Source organism: Eucyclogobius newberryi, unplaced genomic scaffold (assembly GCF_026437365.1).
Source record: "Eucyclogobius newberryi isolate DKJ021-1_F unplaced genomic scaffold, fEucNew1.0.hap1 SCAF_1, whole genome shotgun sequence".
Lineage (NCBI taxonomy): Eukaryota > Metazoa > Chordata > Actinopteri > Gobiiformes > Gobiidae > Eucyclogobius > Eucyclogobius newberryi.
Window position 1 is genome coordinate 24,888,145 of NW_027315723.1, and position 27,138 is coordinate 24,915,282.

General features: G+C 40.4%; 1 protein-coding gene across 3 annotated transcripts in view; it reads left to right on the top strand.

Annotated features, from left to right (window-relative positions):
• The window catches only part of itpkb (inositol-trisphosphate 3-kinase B), a 41,701-nt gene extending 16,065 nt beyond the window's left edge, over positions 1–25,636 (top strand). For all 3 annotated transcript variants that reach the window (XM_072440822.1, XM_072440841.1, XM_072440831.1), the window contains exons 6-12: positions 14,918–15,017; positions 16,289–16,326; positions 16,917–17,092; positions 18,948–19,152; positions 21,818–21,919; positions 22,124–22,195; positions 23,997–25,636. In XM_072440822.1, the coding sequence (XP_072296923.1) occupies positions 14,918–15,017; positions 16,289–16,326; positions 16,917–17,092; positions 18,948–19,152; positions 21,818–21,919; positions 22,124–22,195; positions 23,997–24,206 (903 nt within the window). In that variant the 3' untranslated portion in view covers positions 24,207–25,636. The remainder of the gene's footprint in view (positions 1–14,917; positions 15,018–16,288; positions 16,327–16,916; positions 17,093–18,947; positions 19,153–21,817; positions 21,920–22,123; positions 22,196–23,996) is intronic.
• The last annotated feature ends 1,502 nt before the right edge of the window (positions 25,637–27,138 follow it).

The window sequence follows — 27,138 nt, forward strand, 5'->3', positions numbered from 1 at the left end:
AGCGAGGGCATGTCATACTTTAACGCGTTTGAAGACTGAAATGTACTGAAATTCACTTCATTTTGTGATTTTTTTTTTTGAAAATTTGCATCATTTGAATACCGAGTATGAATCGTTTATTGTAGAAAATGCCACCAAATGAGTAAAAATGTCATGCACATTTTGGATTAAGGTGATGTTTGTGCACTTTTGTGATTGATTTTTACAAACATTTCACATTTGTCTGCTGACTAAACTTGTTTAATTACACTTTTAACACATTTCTGCTGGAGGGACATAATATGAAATTTTTTTGCAAAAAATGTTTTATGATTTTTCATTCAAAACTAGATTAGATTTGGGTTTTATTTTTCCATAGTTTTTCAGAACATATCGAGTTGGCAGCTTTTACGAAATAAGAGTTGTAGTCTTGTGAAATGTTTTAAAACATGTCTTTAAACGGGTCATTTGGGGTTTGATTATCACACGAAAGTGAAATATCTGTAAAATGTCTCACAAAAATGCATAATTATCACTTTATAACCACATTATTACGTCACAATTTATTTTTTATCTTTAATCTGCTCTTTTTTTGTAGCATTTTTCACGCTAAATAATACACTTGCTGTTCAGATTTTGCACACATTCACGCCATCATCCAATATTTTGCCCACAATTATCGAGTTGTGATTTCTGCTTGGATCGCGACACATCTTGCAGCCCTGGTGTGATGAGGATTCTCTGACAATAACCATTGCTGTTTGTTTTTTTAAAAATCCAGGACATGTTGTGTTTTTTATATATAAAACCTCTAAAAATACATGTTCGATTAAGGACTGGACTAATATCACAGCAGACCTAAGCACAATGGAAATGATAACCTTAGGACTCGACTTGAAAATAAACACATTTCAACAACAATGGACAAAATGGGGCAATTTTTCTGAATTTAATATGTTCTAATGCTTAATTTTTTTGTATTTTTTGTTTATTCCACTCCCTTTTTTCTACTTTTATGCCTTTATTTACCTTATGTTCTCCCTGGTCCAGCTGGTTCTTTGTATTTTTGCAATCGCAACTGTTCAAATTGCAATTTCACTTTGCTTGTGAATAATGGCGCGGTCTAAAACTTCACAATAATACACAGGGGATCTAAAGTTGTACAAATAGATATTTACCGTACAACTTCTGCCTTTTTGATCCAGCTCTTTAATATGCTTGTGTCGCTGGGTTAAGACGTGGTGACGGCGATCAAAGCTTGTTTCTGAACTCAAAAAAGACGTTTCAGTTTTGAGTTTTGACACTTGAGCTCTGGGGAAACCCTGCAGCACGAGAATGTCCTGGCAACGGAAAAAGACACACAATCTGTGGCTTTCGCTTCTAAACGGAGATGATAATTTACCACACTGAGTTCAGTTGTGTCGCGTGAATGGGACCGAATCGAGATCGAGCAATGACAGAGGAGGGATGTCACGACTTAAGTGTTACGATTATTGTGAGAAAAAACAACACGATTAGTCACAATTATTTACCATTATTCATCATGATCATTCACCATCATTCTTAATCATTCACCATTATTCTCAATTATTCGGGACTATTTGGGATTATTCATGATTATTCACAATTATTCGGGATTATTCACAATTCTTGATTATTCACCATCATTCTTAATCATTCACCATTATTCACCATTATTCATGATTATTCACCATTATTTGGGATTATTCAGGATTAGTCAGGGATTATTCACCATTATTCACAATTCACTATTATTCAAGATTATTCACCATGATTCACCGTGATTATTTACCATTATTTATGATTATTCACCATTATTCACGATTATTCATGATTATTCACCAATATGCACCATTATTCACAGACATCTAACATTTTTCTTTAATTCCTGTCGTTGCTACACGTTACCATTCCTCATGCCTGTGACTGACTTCACAAAATCGGCAAAATAAAGTTCATGCGACAAACTAACGGATTGAGATTTATTTTTTTAACTAAATATTGAAGTCTAAATTTAGGTAAAGATGTAAATAACTTAATTTTATCTAGCTGTTTTTAGAAAATTCAACTTTATTTAGTCTTTCAGAATGTACATTTTTGTAAAGCCAGTCACATGTTAAAACACGGGAATGAATAATAATAATAATTGTCAATCGTTAAAGTGTGATGTTTTTGTTTGTTTTTTTCCACAATGATCGTAACACTAAAACGTGTCAAAAGTACGAACGTATGCGCTGTAAAATGTACTGCAGTAAAGTACAGAGACACCAGCACTTACCAAGTACCTACCAAATAAAGGGAAGTATATTGCAGGGGCAAAACGCAATTCATTCATTTTCTACCGCTTGTTCCCTTTCGGGGTCGCGGGTGACTGGAGCCTATCCCAGTGACTTTGGGCCTTAGGCGGGGTACACCCTGGACAGTGGCCAACTCATCGCAGGGCCGATAAAACGCAATTTATTAACAGTTTTAATTCAAAGTGAAGCGTTGTGTTACTCTGAGGAGGCCTGTTACGATTTGGAAAAGCCGTTTGCGCACAAGTCGAAGCCGCACTGTTGCTCGTGCATCTGGTTTAATTGGTGCATCTGGTGTAATTATTGGTGCATCTGGTGTAATTAGCGCTTCTGGTTTAATTTATGCGTAATTTATGCATCTGGTGTAATTGGTGCATCTGGTGTAATTGGTGCATCTGGTGTAATTGGTGCGCATCTGGTGTAATTGGTGCATCTGGTGTAATTGGCGCATCTGGTGTAATTGGCGCATCTGGTGTAATTGGCGCATTTGGTGTAATTGGCGCATCTGGTGCAATTGGTGCATCTGGTGTAATTGGCGCATCTGGTGTAATTGGTACATCTGGTGTAATTGGTACATCTGGTGTAATTAGTGCATCTGGTGTAATTAGTGCATCTGGTGTAATTGGTGCATCTGGTGTAATTGGTGCGCATCTGGTGTAATTGGTGCGCATCTGGTGTAATTGGTACATCTGGTATAATTGGTACATCTGGTGTAATTGGTGCATCTGGTGTAATTGGTACATCTGGTGTAATTGGCGCATCTGGTATAATTGGCGCATCTGGTGTAATTGGTGCATCTGGTGTAATTGGTGCATCTGGTGTAATTGGTGCATCTGGTGTAATTGGTGCATCTGGTGTAATTGGTGCATCTGGTGCATCTGGTGTAATTGGTGCGCATCTGGTGTAATTGGTACATCTGGTGTAATTGGTGCATCTGGTGTAATTGGTGCATCTGGTGTAATTGGTACATCTGGTGTAATTGGTACATCTGGTGTAATTAGTGCATCTGGTGTAATTGGTGCATCTGGTGTAATTGGTACATCTGGCGTAATTGGTGCATCTGGTGTAATTGGTGCATCTGGTGTAATTGGTACATCTGGTGTAATTGGTACATCTGGTGTAATTGGTGCATCTGGTGTAATTGGTACATCTGGTGTAATTAGTGCATCTGGTGTAATTGGTACATCTGGTGTAATTGGTGCGCATCTGGTGTAATTGGTACATCTGGTGTAATTGGTACATCTGGTGTAATTGGTACATCTGGTGTAATTAGTGCATCTGGTGTAATTGGTGCATCTGGTGTAATTGGTACATCTGGTGTAATTGGTACATCTGGTGTAATTAGTGCATCTGGTGTAATTAGTGCATCTGGTGTAATTGGTGCGCATCTGGTGTAATTGGTGCGCATCTGGTGTAATTGGTGCGCATCTGGTGTAATTGGTACATCTGGTGTAATTGGTACATCTGGTGTAATTGGTGCATCTGGTGTAATTGGTGCATCTGGTGTAATTGGTGCATCTGGTGTAATTGGTGCATCTGGTGTAATTGGTACATCTGGTGTAATTGGTGCATCTGGTGTAATTGGTGCGCATCTGGTGTAATTGGTACATCTGGTGTAATTGGTGCGCATTTGGTGTAATTGGTGCGCATCTGGTGTAATTGGTACATCTGGTGTAATTGGTGCATCTGGTGTAATTGGTACATCTGGTGTAATTGGTACATCTGGTGTAATTGGTGCATCTGGTGTAATTGGTGCATCTGGTGTAATTAGTGCATCTGGTGTAATTGGTGCATCTGGTGTAATTGGTGCATCTGGTGTAATTGGTACATCTGGTGTAATTGGTACATCTGGTGTAATTGGTGCATCTGGTGTAATTGGTGCATCTGGTGTAATTAGTGCATCTGGTGTAATTAGTGCATCTGGTGTAATTAGTGCATCTGGTGTAATTGGTGCATCTGGTGTAATTGGTACATCTGGTGTAATTGGTGCATCTGGTGTAATTAGTGCATCTGGTGTAATTAGTGCATCTGGTGTAATTAGTGCATCTGGTGTAATTGGTGCATCTGGTGTAATTGGTGCATCTGGTGTAATTGGTGCATCTGGTGTAATTAGTGCATCTGGTGTAATTAGTGCATCTGGTGTAATTGGTGCATCTGGTGTAATTGGTACATCTGGTGTAATTGGTGCATCTGGTGTAATTGGTGCATCTGGTGTAATTAGTGCATCTGGTGTAATTAGTGCATCTGGTGTAATTGGTGCATCTGGTGTAATTGGTGCATCTGGTGTAATTAGTGCATCTGGTGTAATTAGTGCATCTGGTGTAATTAGTGCATCTGGTGTAATTGGTGCATCTGGTGTAATTGGTGCATCTGGTGTAATTAGTGCATCTGGTGTAATTAGTGCATCTGGTGTAATTGGTGCATCTGGTGTAATTGGTACATCTGGTGTAATTGGTGCATCTGGTGTAATTGGTGCATCTGGTGTAATTAGTGCATCTGGTGTAATTAGTGCATCTGGTGTAATTAGTGCATCTGGTGTAATTGGTGCATCTGGTGTAATTGGTGCATCTGGTGTAATTGGTACATCTGGTGTAATTAGTGCATCAGGTGTAATTGGTGCATCTGGTGTAATTGGTGCATCAGTTGTTCTTGGCGCACAGGCAGAGGAGCCCTTGTGGTGGGAGCCGGTCGGTGGCTCTGGTGGTTCCCTGCGCGGGGCCAAAACACCGTGTTTCCCTCCACGTTCACACGAGAGCAAACAGCCTCTCGCCTTCTGCTTCCGCGTGCCTAAAAGTGAGACGTGACTGAGCTCAAAAGTGAGAAAAACTGCTCTCGACATGTCATGAAGTAAACGACAACAAACGAGCGCCGGTCCTTCTGCCGCTCGACACTTTTCTGACACTTTTCTGCTTCAAAACGGTTTAAACCGAGAGGCAAAAGTTAGGTGTTTGCAAAATTTGGAGAAGAATGAAAGACAGGGAAGTATTAGTACTATGACCTATGAGTTTATTGTCCAGTGGAGTATTTTGTATAAGGAATCTGGTATTTTTGGTTTTATTTTAAATATATCCAATGATAAAGAAAGAGCCATCACATTGAATTCCAGTATCTGCGTTTGAACAATAAAAATGTATTGAAATAAAAATACATTTGAAAAAAGTATTTTCTTTTCTGGATCGAATATATTTAAGTAAACAGCCAAAAAAAACTAAACATCAATCAATAAAGTTTGTCTAAATATTGTAACAAACTGCTTTGAGTCACAGCAGGTCAAAGAGGCATTTCGAGGTTCAAATGTGTGAAGTTAAAAAGAGTGTTTACGAAGCGCTCGGGTTTTTTTGTCTTGAGTCTTTTGTTTGTAGTCGCTCGGCAGCGGAAATGGAAAATACTGTCGTTGAGGCGAGCGGCTCCCCCCCGTCCCCACTTCCTGTCTGCAAGAAGTTCCTTCACTTACAGTTTCCTCTCTCTCTCTCTCTCTCGCTCTCTCTCGCTCTCTCTCGCTCTCTCTCGCTCTCTCTCGCTCTCTCTCGCTCTCTCTATCCCTTTCTCTCTTTCTCTCTCTCTCTCTTTCTCTCTCTCTTTTTCTCTCTCTTTATTTCTCTCTCTCTTTCTCCCTTTCTCTCTCTCTCCCTCGCTCTCTTTTCTCTCTTTCTCTCTCTCTATCTCTCTCTCTCTCCCTTTATCTCTCTTCTCTCTCTCTCTCTCTGTCTCTCTCTCTTCTCTCTCTCTTCTCTTAATCTTCTCTCTCCCTCTCTCTCTCTCTCCCCCTCTCTCCCTCACCCTCCCCCCTCTCTCTCCCTCTCCCCCCCTTTCTCCCCCCTCTCTCTCCCTCTCCCCCCCTCTCTCTCCCCCTCTCTCTCCCTCTCCCCCCCTCTCTCTCCCCCCCTCTCTCTCCCTCTCCCCCCCTCTCTCTCCCTCTCCCCCCCTCTCTCCCTCCCCCCCTCTCTCTCTCCCCCTCTCTCTCCCTCCCCCCCTCTCTCTCCCTCTCCCCCCCTCTCTCTCCCTCTCCCCCCTCTCTCTCTCCCCCTCTCTCTCTCACACCTCGGTCTGAGGTTACTTTCATTGGAAACTTGACTGCTGCTTGTTTTACAGCTGTTCTGGGGTAAAACTCAACTCACTTCAGCCACAAATTAGCACCAAAAGTCTTATTACATGTAATAAACCACAGGCGACGTGACTTTTCATATAGATCTATACAGATATGTAGTGTTTGACTGATGCAGCTCTGAGGGTCAGACACACATTTCACTTAAACGTAGTGAACACAATCATATCGCAGGTTTTACTAAACATTTTGCGTATTTGTCCCTAGTTTGACATTTTTTGTAATGGTGATAAGGTTACTTCCTGGTTGGACATGGTCAGCAATGTAATAATTATTTCATATTAACTATATTTTATTTTACATACATAGAAATATGTTCATGTGTCAAACACTTAAACAATCTTTACTGTTAATTTGAACTATATTTCCATTGTTCTTTAGTTATTATATTGTAATGGTTGAGCTATTTTGCCTAGTAAAAGTCCAAATGATGTTGTACTTCAATATTGTGCATGATGCCACCTTGAATGTGTAATGTGGTTAAAGTTACAGCACAGTTCAGATGCACCACGAGCCTGATGCGTCACCGTCATCAGCTCTTGTGGAAGCTGCTGTTTACGATGTTTCCATTTGTTTATTTTTCAACTGGTGTTGCCACATTTGAAAAGCCTTACAGCTAACAGCGTGTGAGGTTCAACACGGCGACCACGCTTCCGACACTTGTCCGCTTACACACCCTGCAACTTCGCCCGTCCGGCCCCGAGCAGAGATTTGCATGTCCAGATTGTGTTTGTCCTCGTGTTTTGCCATCCAAATCAGCCACAATTGTTTATTATCCGTGACACGCGCGTTCTTACTTCTCAAAGAAAAGCCGTGGCGCAGGCTCCAGCTTCTGGTCTGGCGGAGAAACTCGCTGGTCAAAGCTGGGTTGGGTTTGTTTGACTATTTTCTTTTTTTTAAACTGTTTGCCCTTTTGAGTGACAGAGGACACTCAAATGTTTGGCGATGTGGTCGTCTTGGCCGTGTCTGGTTTGGAGCGTGGTCGCATCGGTCGGCGCGGTCCTGATTGTCGCCATGATCCATGTGCGAACAAGTCACCGCCAGGTACCGTCTCTGACAACGTGTGTAGCACAGCATCGCAATTAAAGGCTCGTCGTTATTTGGAAAACGGAATTTACCTGAACGATAACGGTGTAATTTAGTGGCTTGATATGACTTAATATTTCGGTTTACAATTACAATTTCATTTAACAGTTATGATGTGTAACATGTGGCATCATCGTTATACCACTTTATTATTATTGTATTGTTTCTGTTTGCAGTTCACTCACATTGAGCTTGGTTAGTTTGTGCATATGTCTTAATTGGTTTGTCTAGTATTTATTTCACATTCATGCAGACAAATAACACTTGCATGTACGAGACCGCAGTCAGACTTTAAACAACATGTAAATTAATGTAAATAAGAACGTGGACTCTGTTTTCAAAGCGGCCGCACCTTTTCAAGTCAAGAGTTTATTTTCAGGACAAAGAAGATCACAATCGAACCAAAACTGCAACTATCTTGATATTGTTAAAACACGTCTTTCAAGTATCAGACAAATGTGAAATGTCTGTCAGATTAATCACAAAAGTGTAGCCCTGTTACCGTATACTCTTGTATGAAAGTTTACAACATAATCAGCGCTTCATCTTTTACGATATGGGTAAATTATACACTCAATATTTATCCTTTGCATACTTTCAAAACAACTGTCACAATATGATCTACATTTCAATATACAGCAAGTAAAAACAGGTGTTGGAGAGATAACTCTGGACTGTGTGGACTGTAAGGTGCTGGTTCAGGTGTGCAGGTGTCACTGCTCAGGAGTGCGGCCAGAGCACTGCTTAAGGCCAGGACGGATACTCGGAAAGAGAGACACGGCGACAAGTTCAGGAGCTTTATTAATCCTCACAGGTACACACAGACTGCTATCTGATTCTAACTCGTACCGAAAAAGTGTATGTGATGTCATAAAGCGTACGATCACGCAGGCGTAAGGTAATGTAAAACTTGCAGTAATGTAACCACCAGTGGGGGAGATGGCGGAGGAGAGTGGATCGGTGGTCGAAGACGTTCTGGACGGCGTGGAGGAGCAGCCTTTTCTGGCTGCACGTGCCCGGAAACGTAAAAAGTCCCTTAGCTCGTCCGAGGGTTCTGGGAATGAGCAGCAGGATGAGGCTGAAGCTACTGATATCCGGGTGAGAGCAGAGACTGTAAGGTGATCATCAAGCTTGCACAGGATAGTGCATCCTTTAAGGAGTGGAATTCAGTGGCATTGTCAAAGAGCCTAACTGTAGCTGTGGGAGTGATCAAGAGTGCGAATGTCCTTAGAGATGGCTCGCTGCTGGTCGTGTGCAAGGCCGCGGCTCAGCAACGGAAGGCGATTGGAACTAAACGTCTGGGTGGAAAGGACATTCTTGTGTCTGATGCTGAAAGAAACACGGTCAGAGGAGTTATCGTAGGTGTCCCTACGGCGACGTCTGTGGATGAAGTTAAGGAGAATTTGACTGGAGCTACGGTGGTGGACGCTAGGCGGTTGAAGGTGACCCGGTCTGGGGTAAGGTGTGACAGCTTGTCGGTAATGGTAACACTTGAAGGGAGGTGCCTGCCTAGTAAGGTGTTCATTGGGTTCATGTGCCATGACGTTAGGCCATATGTTCCACCGCCCCTGCGTTGCTTTAAGTGCCAGCGCTTTGGGCATATTGCGGCGGTCTGTAGAGGGAGGCAAAGATGTGGTAAATGTGCAGGAGATCACGAGTATGGGAAGTGTGACGTGGGAGCAAAACTGAAGTGCTGTAACTGTGGGGAAGAACATAGCTCTGCCTACGGGGGATGCAGGTTTAGCAAAAGAGCTGCTGAGGTGCATAAAATAAAGGTCTCTCAAGGTATATCCTATGCAGATGCAGTCAAGAAAGTTTCAAGTAACGAGTTTAGAGTAAATACAGAGAGAGGAGCCAGTGCTGCTCCCAGCCAGGGCGAAATGAGAAAGGCCAGCATGGCTCCCAAGAAGTGTGAAGGTTTCAAGAGTGGAGGTCCCAAGTGTGCAGGTTCCAGAATTTATGAGTATACCCTGGTTGTGGATAGAGAGGATTTTGTACTCTTTATGGTGGATGTTGTAAACTGTGCTGCTCAGACTCAAAGCAGAACTGAAAGGATCAGGATCATTGCTAAAGCTGCAGGGAGATTCCTTGGAACAAAGGAGCTTGATTGGGCAGATATAGAAAACAGGCTAAAGGCGCTAAATGGCAGTCGGAGTGATGGGGATCTGCTTGTGGGGAGTTGGGGGTGGGGGTGGTCTCCTGTCCTCGCCCAGTCTCGTAGACGCACGGCTACCAAGCAGCGACATCAGTGGAAATTATAAAGCCTATAGAATGAAGCCTAAAGAATAAAGCTGTACGGTGGAAGCACCGAACGTCAAAGAAGGAGAGGAAGATGAAGAAAAGTCTCCCTGGAATAAAGCCGGTCGGTCTCTGAAACAACAACAACTATTCTAGTCACAAAGACATATCATGACCTCATGGGCTTTGTAACACCAAAGCAATGGAAGGAGTACTTTTACGGACTACGACAGAGTCTGGGTCTGAGGAATAAAGTCTGGCGGTAATGCAACACTCGGATGCCAACCGCCATAAAACAACATCAACAACAACAACAACTACGAAAAGTCTGAGGAATAAAGTCTGGCGGTAATGCAACAATTGGATGTCAACCGCCATAAAACAACAACAACAACAACAACAACAACTACGAAAAGTCTGAGGAATAAAGTCTGGCGGTAATGCAACAATTGGATGCCAACCGCCATAAAACAACAACAACAACAACAACTTGGATACCAGCCGCCATAAAACACCAAAGAAGAGGAAGGAAAGGAATGCAGGTGACATCATAAAGCACACTATAATACAAAGGCTGGAGCGCCCCCTACTGGACCCCCCACTAACGGCAAGTGCATGGAAACAAAGGAGCCACGGGGCCTTTTGTACAACCGGCTTTCGTGTCTTAACATGTGAACTTTGAACAGAATCCCATATTTGTTTTTAAGTTTGTTTCCATTTCGGGGATTAGTTTTATGACCAGCAACATTGGCACAGTTTTCTAATTTGGAGCGGAGCAGCAGTTGCATGTACGGTATTTTCCGCACTATAAGGCGCACTTAAAAGCCTTTCATTCTCTCTAAAAACGACAGTGCGCCTTATAATCCAGTGCGCTTTATGTATGGATTAATTCTGGTTGTGCTTATTGACCTCGAAGCGATTTTGTGTGGTACACGTTTTGTTTCGCTCAATGCACCTTACAGTCTGGTGCGCCTCATTTATGAAAAATGATCGAAAATAGACCATTCATTGACAGTGCGCCTTATAATCCAGTGCGCTCTATAGTGTGGAAAATATGGTGAATGTATAAATGTGTAAAAAGCCTTTGTCGTCAAACGTCATCACTTTAACTTCACCTGCATCTTATTCAGTAAAAATGTCATGTTCACTGACCTTTTGCGCTTCAAACGACTAATAAATGAATCAAAAGAATGATGGCTAGACTAAGCGATTAGCAAAAATAATCGTTAGTTGCAGCCTTATACTACTTTAACGATTTTATTTCAAACATTTGGCCACTCCACTCACATAAATATGTTTTTACGTCACAAAATCAAATGGCATTGCTTGTCAGAAAACATTTGATCGTGGAGTGTCGCCTCGAACGCGCCTTCTTTCCTGGCGTTTAAAGGTAAAATATGAGCAGGGCAGCGGCGCGGGGAGTCTAGGCTGTCCTGTTTATGAATAATGTTGCCATAATACCACGTCTCTGCCCTCGTACGCTTCCCGGTGCCTCCGCGCTCTTCCACAACATCCCGACCGATCGCTTTCGAGACGATTTACGTTCTGCTTGCCAATGTTTGACATCTCATCTTTTCGGGTAACGTTTATGGAGTGATAATCTTGCCTTAATGCAGCTCTCGTTTTGTATCCTCTTCAACAACGCCGCCTTCTGCTAAAGCTTGTGACATACTGTTGTAATTACTCACGCCTGACGCTAACCAGGCTCTTTCTGGCACAGCTAAGTGAGCCGCATTACAGTAGATGGACGACCCAAGAACGTCCGACTCTTGGCTTCACTCCAGCGATCCTTCCCGACTTTTCCGAGCTTAAATGTGCATGGAAACTATGAGGAATGCCATAACTGCTTTTTTCAAGTCCCAGCCCGTGTTTTTAACCTTATTAAGTCTGAGGGTCAAACTCTTCTGCAGCTGACCTTTGCTGGAGTTTCCACCATGTGACCTGCACACGCGCGTTGTCGTTTTTTTCTCACGTTATATTTGCCCAACTCTCTCCTTCATTGGTGCAGACAAAATTAACCATGTGAGTAAAAGTTACAGTTTTTTCGTTTTTAGTTTTTCTGTACCTTAAATAGTCATTGGATTAACAGCGCCTTCTATGGTCGTTCTCGCTTATCGCACCCATTTTCCAGTCTTCCCTCATCCTCCTCTTCTTCTCCTTTCCCTTCACTTTTTTCACATTATTTGGAGACATAATATTATCCCTCTTACGGCGAGCAGATGGGAAATCCTTTGTGGATGAGATCACGACTTTTGTGCAATCAAGAGAAGCTAACAGTGGCCTGGGCGAAGAGCATAAATCGTCTGCGAGTTCACGGCGTCCGGGAAATCAGAGTTCTAAAGGGAATCCCGCTCAGAAATGTGTGAGTTAAAGACGGGCCCGAGTCTGATGGATTCGGCTGCTTTAAAAAGAAAGCGCTCGGAACGTCGTTGCACAGCCGAGCTTTGTCTTATCCCACGTTATAAGTTCTCTGGAATGTTTCCATCTGATGTCATGGGCTTTCTTTCCAAAGCCGTGGCTCGATTCAGACGTTGAGCTTGAATGGGTTATGGTTTTCAGCATGAAGTCAGGAGTTTTGTTGTCACGATCGTAAGATTTCCAACTAGATTTTTAATACATGCCAAGGAAAATACTTTTTGACTTTTAAAAACAATTGTTCCACTAAATAATACTGATTTCTTTATTGTTATGGGCTGAAAACCATTGTAAAACTTTTCATTAAAGGTACATTTTTGTCCTATTCACCGTATTTTCCGGACTATAAATTGCACCGGACTATAAGTCGCACCAGCCAATGCACAATAGAGAAGAAAAAAACATATATAAGTTGCACTGGAGTATGAAATGCGGTTGCAAGTGTGAAAATAACAAATAGTATCACATATAAGTCGCTTCGGAGTATAAGTATAAATATAAGTCGCACCCTGGGCAAAACTATGAAAAAAGGTGCGACTTGTAGTCCAGAAAATACGGTATGTGTTTTGTCTGTACTTATTCCAATGAGTATTGATAATAGTATTTGTTCTGGGTGTAGTGGGTTTTCCCCTTTTTCTTGAAGAGTATGTGATAAACTGTTGTTGTTTTAGCTTGTCATTATAGATGGCACAAGGACCAAACGTGAGCTTCGATCAATAGATTAAATGTAATTGAATCTATTTAAACATTATTGGCGGGTGTGTCCCACTTTCGAGGAAATATCCAATGTGTTTTTGTAGAAAGTCAGTTTGTTTGTGTTGTATCGGTTTTATGATTTACAAATGCCAAACTTATTCTGCCTTTTAAAATGCTATAAAAAATAATACATTATTATTAAAAAAAAAAATTAAGTTGGGACACTTCTAATCAAACGAAACATCTGCTATTTAAAGCTGCACTGTGTCACTTTTCTGTGGAGATGCTATTGCTTTGCCTGAAATGTTCCATTGCATGACATTAAACTGATCGATATCCAGTGGTGGAAGAAGTACTCGATTTTGTTACTTAAAGGTTGAATGGACGATTTTTTGGCCCAAATCTGAGTCTCATTTCCTCGTGGCGTGGACTGCCGATTAGTCCTGCCACGTATCAATCATAGAACTCACCTAACCTCACCTGCAGCCGCATGCGGCTCGTCCCCAGGAGAGCAGCATGTTTCCCTGTGTCTAAGCGCATGGATCTATCATAATATAGTTCCCTCAGTGTACGGGACAAAATGAAGACGGAGAAAGACAGTTCGAGCTGTCTCAGAAGAGACTGAAATCTACGGGAGACAAGAGATGCGATGCGATCTTTCGCGCTAATAAACAAACGCACGTGTGTGTTGTATCAGTCCACACGGGGGAGTGCGCATGAGCCCTTCCGCCTGAGTTCTCAAATCGCCGAAAAATCGGCCATTGCGCCTTTAAGTAAAAGTACAGATACATGAGTTAAAATAATTTGTCCAGTTAAAGTATAAAAGTATTGAAAACCTGTTTAAAAAATACCCTTTTTTAGTAAAATAAGTCAAATTAATTCACACAGATTTTGAGAACTATTGGAGTCAAATGTCACTCTTATTTATCATTTTTCTTGACATTTTTTCAGTTGCTCAAAGCCGGAGCGTGAACTCAAAACCTTTCGTCATAACGTCACCAGGAACATGCAAAAAAATAAACCTCAAACCATATGGAAAGTACTTTTTACTTTCCAGTTCAGTTAAAAAAAGGAGTGGAGCAGAACGCACATTTACCTGCCCTTAAACGCAGTGAAGTAAAAGTAAAAAGTATCCGGTAACGTGAACTTCAGTGCAGTACTTTTACTTTTGAACATCTTTACTCTCCTCCAGTGTAATTGAAAAAATGCAAGATGTATCAGTTAAATAATTCACCTTTAAACTAACGGCAAAAGTGGACAAAGTCTCTTGATGTAAACATGTTTCTCTCTCTGTGTGTGTGTGTGTGTGTTTGTGTGTCTGAGTCTTTGTGTGTCTGTGTCTGTGTGTCTGTGTGTCTGTGTGTCTGTGTGTCTGTGTCTGTGTCTGTGTCTGTGTCTGTGTCTGTGTGTGTGTGTGTGTGTGTCTGTGTGTCTGTGTGTCTGTGTGTCTGTGTGTCTGTGTGTCTGTGTGTCTGTCGTGTTTTGCTTAAGGCCTCTTCAAACAAAGCGGTAGGAAAGTGCTGGATCAGTCAAAAGGCTTTGCAGGGGGAACTTAAATTACAGGTGCTCGTTTCCTGGGTGATACTTAAGCCCTGCGGACTGTAAACGAAGGAACGCTGCACTTACTCCGCTGGAGGCGAGGCACGACAGGCCAATCTAATCAATCACAAATCTTACCGAAGGATTTTTTGTTATCTAATTCAAAGCCTGATGCATTTACACTTATATGGAGAAAATTTGATTTTCAATTTTTTTGTACTTTGTATGTCAATAAAATAAAGCAAGACATGTTAATCTCGTTGTGTCCGTTTTTTCTGATTTGAATGTGCAATTTTGACTATTTGTACACAAAATCACTTATTTTCAAAAGAAAGCATTTTAGGATTAAATAAATCAATGTTTTCTTACTTTCATGTAGGTAAAGTACATAAGAAGTTTAAAATGTAAGAGTTGTTGCTATTCTCCTGCAGTGTCTCGCCTTAAGTCGTGTTGTTTTCTGAACTAGTTAAAGGATTAGTTGAGAAAAGGTGATAACAGATGTTCTGACACTAATCATGGTTGTGGCGTCTGTTTTTCTGAATAGCACAAATCCTGGAAGAAAATCAAGAACATGGTCCACTGGTCGCCGTTTGTGATGTCCTTTAAGAAGAAGTATCCGTGGATACAGCTTGCGGGACATGCAGGTACAGGGCACGAATCGAGAGCACATTCCTCATTCCTCACAGTTTCATACCACTCCCTCGCACACAACGGAGGGTCCTGAACTCCTGAAGCGGGGCAAAAACACTCTGGAAACAAACGCTTTTCCAACGTAATAAAGAAGAAACAACATCGATAATGTAGACCAGGGGAGGGCAAACTGCGGCCCGCGGGCCACATGTGGCCCGTTTGTCTTTATAATCCGACCTGCCAAACATGCAAAGTAATTATTTTTTTTTGCCCTCAGGCATCTGTCTGCACTTGTATCTTTTTCTTCTATCTAATTTTTAGTTTAGTTTTTTTTTCACACCAATGATCGGGGCCGGCCCTCCGCTACTTGCCTGGATTCGAATATGGCCCTCGGAGGAAAATAATTGCCCACCCCTGATGTAATCCAATATAGGTCTTAATGCACAGAGACATTAAGCTTGTAATAAACAAACATGTTCCACACCAGATTGTAGCTAAACAGCTCATTTCCATCTGCAGTGCCTGATTGACAGGAATATAAAATACAGTGCAAACAAAACACATTCAACAATGTGATCTTTTCAGTCCACATTCTGACCCAAATACACTCTCACACATTCACACATCTCATTCAACAAGTATTTACTTAAGCATAAGAAGTATACATGACTTTAAGTTATGTATTTATTTATTTATTTATTTATTTGTCTATGGGAGTTTTTATTTATTTATAGGAGATCTTCTACTGAAAGTGTTTTTCAGACTTCCTATAAGTGATCTGTTCTGTTCTTCTGTATCTACCTCTGTATCTACCTGCGTTGCACCAATGAAATTTCCCCATGTGGGACAATAAAGGAATATCTTATCTTATCTTAAGTTTAGCTTTGCACTATTCCAGAGTGTAGAGTCCATAAAATACATATTACAATTCATTGGTCAACTTGTTCTGTATAAAACAGTTTTTTTATCTGACAAGTTACAAACTAAATTAAAATTTACAATTAAAATTACAAATGTTTTGTGGAACATTCAGGTAAAGCAAAAATAACTCTATGGAGACCCTCCACCAGAAAATGTACATATTGCGTCTTTAAACCAATTATATGTTTATATAATGGCACATTTGCTGTATTGTGGTTTTTACAGAAAAGTCTCAAAGTTTCTAAACCTTAAATAAAAGCCTTGGACCTTTTTGTTTCCCACAAACGTAACTTAAGTAAAGAGTTAAGTAAACTCCTTCAGGTTATAGTTTGTAATGTTCTTTTGTTGTGTTTTGTTTTTCCAGGGAGCTTCAAGGCCGGAGCCAACGGTCGAATTTTAAAAGTAATAAACATTTCTGATTTATTGTCAACTTTTTACCAACACAGAGGCAGTAAATTTAGACTTAACATAAATATAGTTCTGTTTAACAAACAAAAGTAAGATTTATTTTCAATTTGCTTGCATTTCCAGTAAGGGAAAGTGTATTGTTAGTTTTATGACCAGCTGCATTGGCACAGTTTGACCAATGAGACGGTTTTACGTTCACATTATGAATAAAATGTAATGTAAAACTATTTTGTACTTTGTTTTTCATTACGTGGTTATAAGTTTCATTACAGTCTGATTTAAATGTAATGTATCATACTTTTAATCCTAATTTTGATTGCATGTGTTTAATTTTCTGCCAATATTAGACTTTATTGTATTTTTTTTTTAGGGTGCATTACAAAAAACAAATTAAGATTACAAATATTGATTTCATTGATAATATTGAAACAACTTTTCTCATGTACTTTAACTACAACTTCTACTGACTGCTTACTTCTTAAACTAGTTCTACTTGAGTGATTTTACTTTGCTGCAACACAAAATAACCCACATGAATATCCTATAAAGTAATAATCTGTTTTAATGTGACTCTTCGTCTGCAGAAACACTGTGAATGTGAGCAGCGCTGCCTGTCGCTCCTCATGAAGGACGTACTGCGGCCTTATGTGCCCGGTTACCATGGCGACGTGGAGAAGGACGGTCAGAAGTACAACCAGATGGAGGATTTGTTGGCGGAGTTCGACTGCCCGTGTGTCATGGACTGTAAGATGGGCGTGAGGTGAGAAAACAAAAACATCCTGTGGAGGTGTTTTTTTGAACAAAAAAAGCTGTCACTTTGAGATCCGTGCTGGGTTCACACTTGAGTCAACGGCACATGAGATTTGGGACTAAACTGGGACCAAATCTGCAACAGAACGTAGACAAAGAAGCTAAACCAAGACTAAACTAGGTTCAAACTAGGACTAAACTGGGCTCAAAACAGGACTAAACTGGGCACAAAACAGGACTAAACTGGGCTCAAACCAGGACTGAACTAGGTTCAAACTAGGACTAAACTGGACTCAAACCAGGACTAAACTGGGCTCAAACCAGGACTGAACTAGGTTCAAACTAGGACTAAACTGGGCTCAAAACAGGACTAAACTGGACTCAAACCAGGACTAAACTGGGCTCAAACAAGGACTAAACTGGGCTCGAACCAAGGCTGAACTGGGCTCAAACCAGGACTAAAGTGGGCTCTAACCAGGACTAAAGTGGGCTCTAACCAGGACTAAAGTGGGCTCAAACCATGACTAAACTGGGCTCAAACCATGACTTAACTGGGCTCAAACCAGGACTAAACTGGGCTCAAACCAGGACTAAACTGGGCTCAAACCAGGACTAAACTGGGCTCAAACCAGGACATTTGTCTTATGTACTTCATGTGGCTCAAAGTGGTTTGTACATTTTCTGAGCTTTTAAGTGGATTTTCTCAAAGTACTCCAGTTTCCCCCATCAACCTAAAAACGGGCACAATGGGTTTAGTTTTCCAGTGAGCTACTTGTGACCAACCGAGCTCTTGACCTGGCGTGTGCTTTGCTGCTCCTCACATGTTGCCCCGGCTACAGTGAAGGAGGAGTCACAAGCAGAAGAGACATTTCCCTTCAAGAACGATAAAGCAAGACTAAACAATGTTCAAGGTTTCTTTGTTTGTCTCCCTTGGGAAAAATGTTGTTTGGATGTAAGAAGTGTACATTTCCATAACCAGCTTGTGATCCCATATCTGAGAACCGACTCATTCGATGCTCTATCAGAGTGACAAGCACTCTCGCCTCACAGCAAGAGGGTTTTGATGATTCAAATGCAGAGGGCAAAATTCCCATGGAAACAATAAAGTCCATCTTAACTTTAACATGTAAAAGAGAAGCAGCATTTTGACGCCAGTCCAAAGCTAAACTCTGCCCACAGCCAATGAGCAATTGCATACGAGACTGAAGGGCGGAGTCTAGACAAAAGACTGATTAGGTAAAATTGAAAATGCAAATTCAGGAAAAGTAAGGCATCCAAGAAAAAAAATTATAATAATAAAGGTTAAGGCACACTAGGTCCATGACATGAGTCCCATTTTAGTTACATTTTTTGTCAATTCCAAGTTCAGTCCGTATGTGATTTTTCCATTGTCCCTGCCTCCGAAAGTATGTTCCAAAAGGGATCCATGTATTGTGTCCATGGCAGGGGTCATGAGGCCCTGTGTAGTACTTTTTAAGTGGCAGTTTATCACAATAACTTTACTTTTGCATTCAGAAAGTTTTATTTCATGAAGCTAATCGTGATTTGGAACAGCAATGAATTATAGTGAAAGAAAATTATGCATTTCACTTTTGGTTTGTTGTGTGTCAATAATTGTGAATAATTATTTTATCATGATATTCTCTCAATAATATTATCACAATCATTGCAACACAAACATTTGATATTGTGACATCCCTACTGTCATTCTAATAAAGCATATGGACATTCACACATGAAGAGGCCATATTGTATGTACCTGTTATTATTAGTATTTTGACTGATTTCTTTACTTGTATATTTGCATTTGTAACGTGCCTTTTTGCTTGTGTATCTCACTTCTTACCCACAATCCTCCGTTTTAGGACGTACCTAGAGGAGGAACTGACCAAAGCTCGCAAGAAGCCTTCTCCACGACCCGACATGTATCAGAAAATGGTGGAGGTGGACCCCAGCGCCCCGACAACGGAGGAACACGACCAGAAAGCCGTGACCAAACCTCGCTACATGCAGTGGAGGGAAACGATAAGCTCCACCTCCACTTTGGGGTTCAGGATAGAAGGAGTCAAGGTAAGGACTTCACCAGGACCAACGTTTCCTTCCCCCTTTTCTTCTAAGTGGGTGTTGTTGTCCTTTGCCGGCCGTGGCCTCACTTCCTGTTTTGATCAGCGACTTCCTGTCGAAGATATGCGTTTGTGCAAGGCTCCGCTTTCGGCCCCAGAAGTCTGTCAGTGGCAGCTCCGCGGGCCCCGGCATCTGGCCCTGACGCGCCGCATGTTCAGCAACTCCCTCTGTCCTCCTCGCTCTTATTTTTTAAGGGTCGCGACCAAATAAGGACATCCTCGGCTTCCCGCTGCTCCGTCGCCATGGCGCTGAGGGCTTTCCCCAAGAACACACACGCAAATAAATTTGTGGAGTCTGAGCGGTGTCCGTGCGCGTTGTTTTATTGGATTACAAGACTTATCGTCACGGCGTGTTTTCTAACGCTTTATCTGTAAAATGGACTTTGGAGGAATATTTCTCTAAATATTAGTGTTGCCGGGCAGCTAGAACATCCAAGTATTGCAGGTTTTTCAACTTAAACCTGCTCTGCTGCCCTTATTATCTACTAAATATTGGCCATTGAACAGACTAATTGTGTTAAACGTCAAATATTTGTCCGTCCGAATGATTCATCACAGAATACTAACCAATCACTGAGCTCCTTGTGCTTCTCCGAGACACTTTTAAGATCGTAAAGAGGGAGGGATTTCTAATGAGACGGTGATTCATGAGGCGAATATGAAAATGGGGCTTTGGATTTCATGGAGGGAAAAAACCTTATCTTATACAATGGCAAGACTGAAAGAGGAAGTTGTTTTTAGAGTCTGTAATTGTTGTGTTTTCAGTTGTGGTTCTTTCAAATTGGCGTCTGGTGCTTTAATTTTTCACTGTTGACCCGTCAGTGCACTAAATAACAACAGTTTACGCACAATCTCTGGGCTGTTTTCCGCTAATCTGCTAAAAATAGCTTTTCCTGCCGCGACAGTTTGTTCAGCTCATGTGTTTCCGTCTCCATTATCTTATCATGTCACGCTCATCTCTTTTCTTACGTAAAGTTTTCATTATTTTCTACATATGACTTAAGCCGGCGGGATAATACTTTCTCACCGATCGGCTTGTGAAGAAAAGTGGAAGAAGTTGAGAAACGACTGAGAAAAACTTCATCCGGACACATTTTCCTGAATGAATTAATCAAAATAAAGCTGCTTCATAATATATTTAATTTGTCAAATGATCATTTTTGTGACATTTGAAGAGTTTTGCCCCAGTGTACGCTATGGTTGCTAGGTAACAGTAATGGAATATCTACAAGTCATGATCTGCAACCAGGAAGTGAAATTATAAAACCACACAACTGCTGAACTGGGGTGGGAAAAAAATCATCTTAAAACATAATGATCATAACTGCGTTTTAATTAAATGTAAAAGTGTCACTGTAACTCTTCTGGTACGCCTGTCTCCATGGCGATGTCACTGTCTGTGTCATCTGTTTATAGTTATCCTGCATTTATTTAATTACCGGTGTTTTTAATTCTTCAAAAATAACTTAAAAACGTGCAGGTGTCGTCTCCACAGATCTGACTTGTGTTTGAAGTATGTTTGACAGTTTCTAATTTTGACTATATTTGGTGCATTTATACCTGTTGTAAATTATCGTTTTACACCAATCAAGTTGCTATTTGTGGAGAAAAGTTGAGAAATCTGTAGAAAATCCAAAGTTTATGCATCATTTACATGAAAGGAATTTTTTTTGACACTCTTTAGACAAAAAATCTGAATATTTGTGTACATACTAAGCCTATTTAAAACTATTTAAATGGTTTGTTTTAATGCATGCCCTTGTTGATTTTATATACTGTATTTTCCGGACTATAAGTCCCACTGGAGAATAAGTCGCACCAGACAAAAAATGCATAATAAAAATAGAGAAGAAAAAAACATATATAAGTCGCACTGGAGAATAAGTCAAATTTTTGAGGGAAACTTATTTGATAAAATCCAGGACCAAGAACAGACATTTCCTCTTGAAATGCAGTTTAAAATAATAACAGATGAGAGAACATGGTGAATAGGTGTACGTATGCTAACGCTAACACCTTCAGCTACATGAGGCACAGACAGAACTGTGGTAAGTGTCTGGTATGTTAACGTAACATATTAACAGTTATTCAGATAACTATAGCATAAAGAACATGCTAACAAGTTTACCAAAGCATCAGTTTTACCCCAAATCACTAAATCCATTGAATTCTTCTTCCTCTGTGTCACTTCTAAACAACTCCCCAAACTCCAGAGGTAGAGGAAGTGCAGATTCTTCTTCTGCGTCGCTTAGAGGCTAGAGCGCCCTCTTGAGGTTGTCATGTGAAAATAACAAACATTATCACATATAAGTCGCTCTGGAGTATAAGTCACACCAGGGCCAAAACTATGAAATAATGTGCGACTTATAGTCCGGAAAATATGGTAGGTTATTTTATCATTGTTCATTGTTTTATGTTGCACCGAAGTTCCTATGTTTGTGAATTCTGTTCACTGGCAACGACACTAAACCCTTTCTGATTCTGATTCTGTCCGCGGTCATCGTGACACAAACGTGGTCTCGCGCCGAACCTCCACGATCACAAACACCGACCGACCTTTTCTGACCCGCTCACGTCGCACTCATGTCGCACTTGTGTTGTGTAATTTCCAGAAAGAGGACGGCACGGTGAACAGAGACTTCAAGAAGACCAAAACGAGGGCGCAATTGACTGTGGCCTTCCAGGACTTCGTCAAGGGAAAGAAAGACATTCTGGTGAGTTTTTTTGCAGATAAGGAACGTGCGAGAGGAAAAACAGAAACACGACCTCAAGTTGACTTGAGACCTCGGAAAAGAGAGACGTCCTGAATCTCACTCTAAAATGTGCTTGGATGAGGCTGTATAATGTAGTCTTTTTGTAATTCTGCTGAAGTAAATCATTGTTCTCTTCTTCTTCTTCTTGTTGTTTTTTTCCGCCAGAATCTTTATCTTGAGCGACTTAAAGAAGTCAGAGATACTCTAGAGACCTCCCCCTTCTTCAAAACGCACGAGGTAAACGTTTAATTCTGCCCGTCCCTGTTCGAACGTGTCGATCGCCGCCTCGTGTGGGATTGTATTTCAAACGGCACACACAACGTCTGTTTGAGAAGCCACAAATGTGCGCGTGGAAAGTGGACACGTTCAATTTCACACTTTCACAAACGACTCATCAGACGCGGCGGCTGCAGCAAAACAGGAAGTCACACCAAATTGCACTTATTATTAGAGCCAAATTAACCTGTGACTAATCTCTTTTTGAAACGACCCTCGACTGTAAACAGACTCTTAACATGTTCTGCGCTTGGAATTTCAATTATAGATGCGCTGTGTGATTTGTGCACCCGCTTGTCTCCATGGAGATGTTATTACTTTGACAGGAATGCTCCACAGTGTGACAGTAAACGTATCTTGCATTCATTCACTTCAAGAAGTTTTAATTGCAAAAAAAAACACTCATATTCGCTTCTCTACAGATAAAGTGGGAGATATTTATGCGTTTAATGCCATGCTGTGGGACATTCCGGCTTTAAATATACTCTTAAAATGATAACAAGGATTCATTAGACTTATATAGTGCTCTTTTGGACACTGAAGACACTGTACATGGTAAAGACAAAGACAAACTCTTAATTCTCTCTTAATTGAATATTGTCCATCGTGAGGGCTTGAGATGTCTTACATTTTTAGATCTGGACACATTTTCATCAAAGATCTCAAAGGCGCCATGGAAACAATGAGTCGACGAATTCAAAATACATTTACAGACCGGTCAAACTACGAAAGCTGTACTTTAAATTGAAGCTCGAATGTCATTTATAGGAAACAAAGACACAAAAGTTAGTTGTGAATGTCCAAATAACTGATGGTGTTTTTTTTTTTTTTACAATTCTGTGATTAATTTGAACCTCAACTACCGTAATACTTTGACCAAAGGCAAAATAAGACGTTTACACAAAAAATATCACTTAAACAAACACCATTTTCTGACATTAACAGACGTCGCTTCTTGACATTTACGAACAGCATTTTCTTCCTTCACTTATTGACGTAAAAACAACTAATGTGTTTAATGACTTGTTTGAACACAGAATATTGTCTGATTTTTCTTATCAAAATACTTCAAAAACATATTGATATTTTGATTTTGGTCAATATCGCCCGGATTACAGATTTGTTGTGAGAAGGAACACAAGTATAGATCATATCTGTAAAAAACATTCTGAAAAAGCATATATTATTACACGGACACACACATTTTGCTCATAAATACACACCATTTCAACTAAGATATTGTGCAAAAAAAGTGCTGAAAAATTATTATCTTCGTTTGAGATTTGTCATTTCAAGTGAGAGAACATTTTCTAAATACATTTCATGCTCGTGTCATTGGCAAAATCTTCAGTCAAAACATCCTCAGCAAAAGATAAATACAATTTTTTTATTTTTTTTTAATAGGAGTTTTTTTTAATGCGTTATCCTTTTTTTTTTCTATTATCATACTTCTGTGCCTAATCTGTGTTGCAACACTGTACCATATTTTCCGGACTATAAGTCGCACCAGCCAAAAAATGCGTAATAGAAACATGTATAAGTTGCACTGTAAGTAAGTAAGTAAGTAAATTTTATTTATATAGCACCTTTTACAGACAGAAGTCACAAAGTGCTTAACAAAACACAGAATAAAACAATAAAAACACAAAAAACTTACAGTGAACAATACATATACAACAATATACAGTAAAATCAGTCCCTAAAACAAGTGCATTTAAAAGGCTTGACTAAATAAAAAGGCTGAAATGCCGTGTCTCTGCAGGTCATCGGCAGCTCCTTGTTGTTCGTCCACGACAGCAAAGGGCGGGCCAAAGTCTGGATGATCGACTTCGGCAAGACCACGCCCCTCCGCGACGGGGACGAGCTCACGCACCGGGAGCCGTGGGCGGAGGGGAACAGGGAGGACGGTTACCTGTTTGGACTGGATAGCTTGGTGGACATCATTTCAGACATGTTGGACTCTGAGACATGAAGAGACCTTTGTTTTATGTAAGAGAACACTCGCAAACCTCTTCCACTAAAGCCTCGCTCGTCTGCGGGCCCTCACGGAAAGGGCTTCTCTTTCTCTTTAGACTTAAATGCATAGCAAAATCCCCTTTATAACACATCCTTTCACGCCAAAGAAATACAGGCCTGAATTGAAACGTTCGCGTGTCCTGGCAGAATTCTTTCAGCATTTCAAAAAGTCAAATGTGTAAAATATGCGCAGTTTTTAAAGATATTTTTAAGCAAATCTCAATTTCAAGCACATGATTTTGACCAAAACTCGAGAAAAGCCTTTGGGGTGATTCCGGTCGGTCTGTGACAAGAGGAACATTGTGAGATTTTATCATCATATTTGAATCATTTTGAGGAGGTAAATACAGGGCAGCTGCAGGTTTGTGCAAGTGAAAATTAAGGTATTTTTAAGAAAAGTGCAGCATCGCAAAGAGAAAAAACAAAACACAACGTTTTTATTGTTGCTATAAATCTTTAATTTACTTTTTTTTTTAAATGTATTTATAAATTAAGATGTCTTGACTACTAAATCTATTTATAAAGACAGAAACTGCAAACGTAATAACAATTACAATATAGTTATGTGACATTTTACTGGGATTTGAATGTAATATTAGTATTTTACAATTAAGGTGAATTTAGTCATCAGACAAAATTCTACAACAAATACAAAAAGCAAGACATTTAAGACCATTATATTTTAAATTTTCATTGTTGAATTCACTGTTTTTAAGGCCCTGATTTGGCTCTCTCATATTCAGTACATTTTAATGCTTTACGACCCGCGGCTGCCCTGTAATACTTATTTTTCATAACTTTAGCCACAACTTTTCTCAGCATTCGCCGTGTACAAAACATGCTGATGAAACAATAACAGGAGTTGGAGTTTTAAGTTGAGTTTTAAAGAGGAAAACTTGCTCTGTTTCCACGTTTGCCTTTAGTCTTTAATCAGTGGAACCCTTTACTACGGAGCCATTTACTCCACAGTAACGAGCTAAAGGCTAGTCCTTCCTTATGTTACTTTTAAACACTTTTTGCACTGTGTTTGATTGTTCACAATGTGCAGTAGTTGTTACCTGTTTGGTTTAGTCTTTTATAGTACTCAAATGGAACACTTACAGCCATGAACAATGTTATTTAAGCTACAGTGCCTTGTCAATGCCAAGTCAGAAAACTGAAAATATTTGTGTTTTTTCTAGCTGTTTATTCCTGCTAGTTAGTCTTATGGGAGTGCATGTTTATTATACCAGAAAATATGTTTTAAAGTTGTACTTTATAGTCTATTTATAACATTACCTTGTGTTTTAGGCAAAAGTTTCTGTGACATGTGAATTATGGACTGTTACAGTGTAAATAGTTTTGAGCATGTTTTCTGAAATGACAGTAAAAATGCATTTAAAATCAGAGCTTGATGTTTATTCATACAAACCTATATTCATACAAGGCCTATAAATGATCTCTAAATGCATCTAAGAGACCCTCGTCTGAACCAGGTTGTGTCTGGACTACTTTAATGTTTTATTTGCATCAGGAGCTTGTTTGTTATTCAAATCATACCTGTCCACAACAGCATCACTGCACCAGCATCACTGCACCAGCATCAGAAACACTAATGAATCAGTCTGTGGCTGTTGTTAGGGACATTTTAAGTAATGCTGTAGTTTGTGATTATTTCCTTGAGAAAACTTTAAATATGCCTACATTATAGATCAAATGCAGACTATGTATTATAAAAACAATTGAATCACACTTAGAGATGTATTTGAATTTTGTTAAAACAGGAGCTATTTATTTTATGTTGAGCACAAAAGTTTTAAGAGACATTTCAACAGTGTGTAGACTTAAGTAGACGTATACTCTACTGTCACTTCACTCACATGGTCAAGGACGTTAGGACTTTAACCTTTAATGTTCTCGAGACTTAACAACAGACATTACTGCAACAGTACATTTAAGCTCCAAACTATGGTCCGGGGGCCAAATGTGGCCCTCAGACCAATTTTTGTTGGCCCTAAGGTTCCTGCTAAATTGGCTCAAACAACAAATTAATAGTACTTTTTACTGTAAAATTTGAAAAAATTCTGCAACAATAGGCTAAATAGCACACATTTGTATGAGATACAGACCTAATATTAATGTTCTAAGTCTTATTAAAGGTGTGGAGGCTCATCAAAAGTACATAAAATGCAGCATTTCCAATGAGTCACTTCCTTGTCATCATCCGTGGCTGTATATGTTTCAAAATGCGGCCCTCGGTGAAAAAGGTTTGGACACTTGTGATCTAAGTAATGACAGACTGCGCTTTCTGGATGTGTCCAGCAGAGGGCGCCACGCGCCTGTGTTAACAGAGCCATGGCGCTCCCACTGTTTCCATCCTTAAACTTGTGTTCTTTGTGTTTGAACACGCTCCAGTGTCAGAGGATTGTAAATGTTTTTCAAAAATAATGTCAAATGAGGCCAAACCAAAGCACTGGAAGAACAACTTTTAGGACTACGACAAAGTCTGGGGAATAAAGTCTGGCGGTAATGCAACACTCGGATGCCATAAAACAGCAACAACAACAACATGTGCCAAACCCACGGACACTGACAAACCAATCAGAGGCCTTGTCTCAGGCCCCGCCTCCTGTCAACGTGCTGAAAGACCAATAGAAAGCGCGTGGGCGGGACAATAACAAGGCGTTGTTGAAAATATGTGAAGGCGGAAAACAGACATGTAGCTCATGCACTTTTAAAGAAAGAATCTGTTCACTTCTAGAAGCAAAACTCTTTTAAAACTCCTCACTTTGTTGCAGAGACTCTGCTCATGCGCAGTTGTGCGCGGCGCTCTTGTTGTGCGCAGTGAGGTCAATAGTGCGCCGCGTCTGCGCAGCTCCAGTGTGCACAAGTGGCACAAGTGTGAGTTG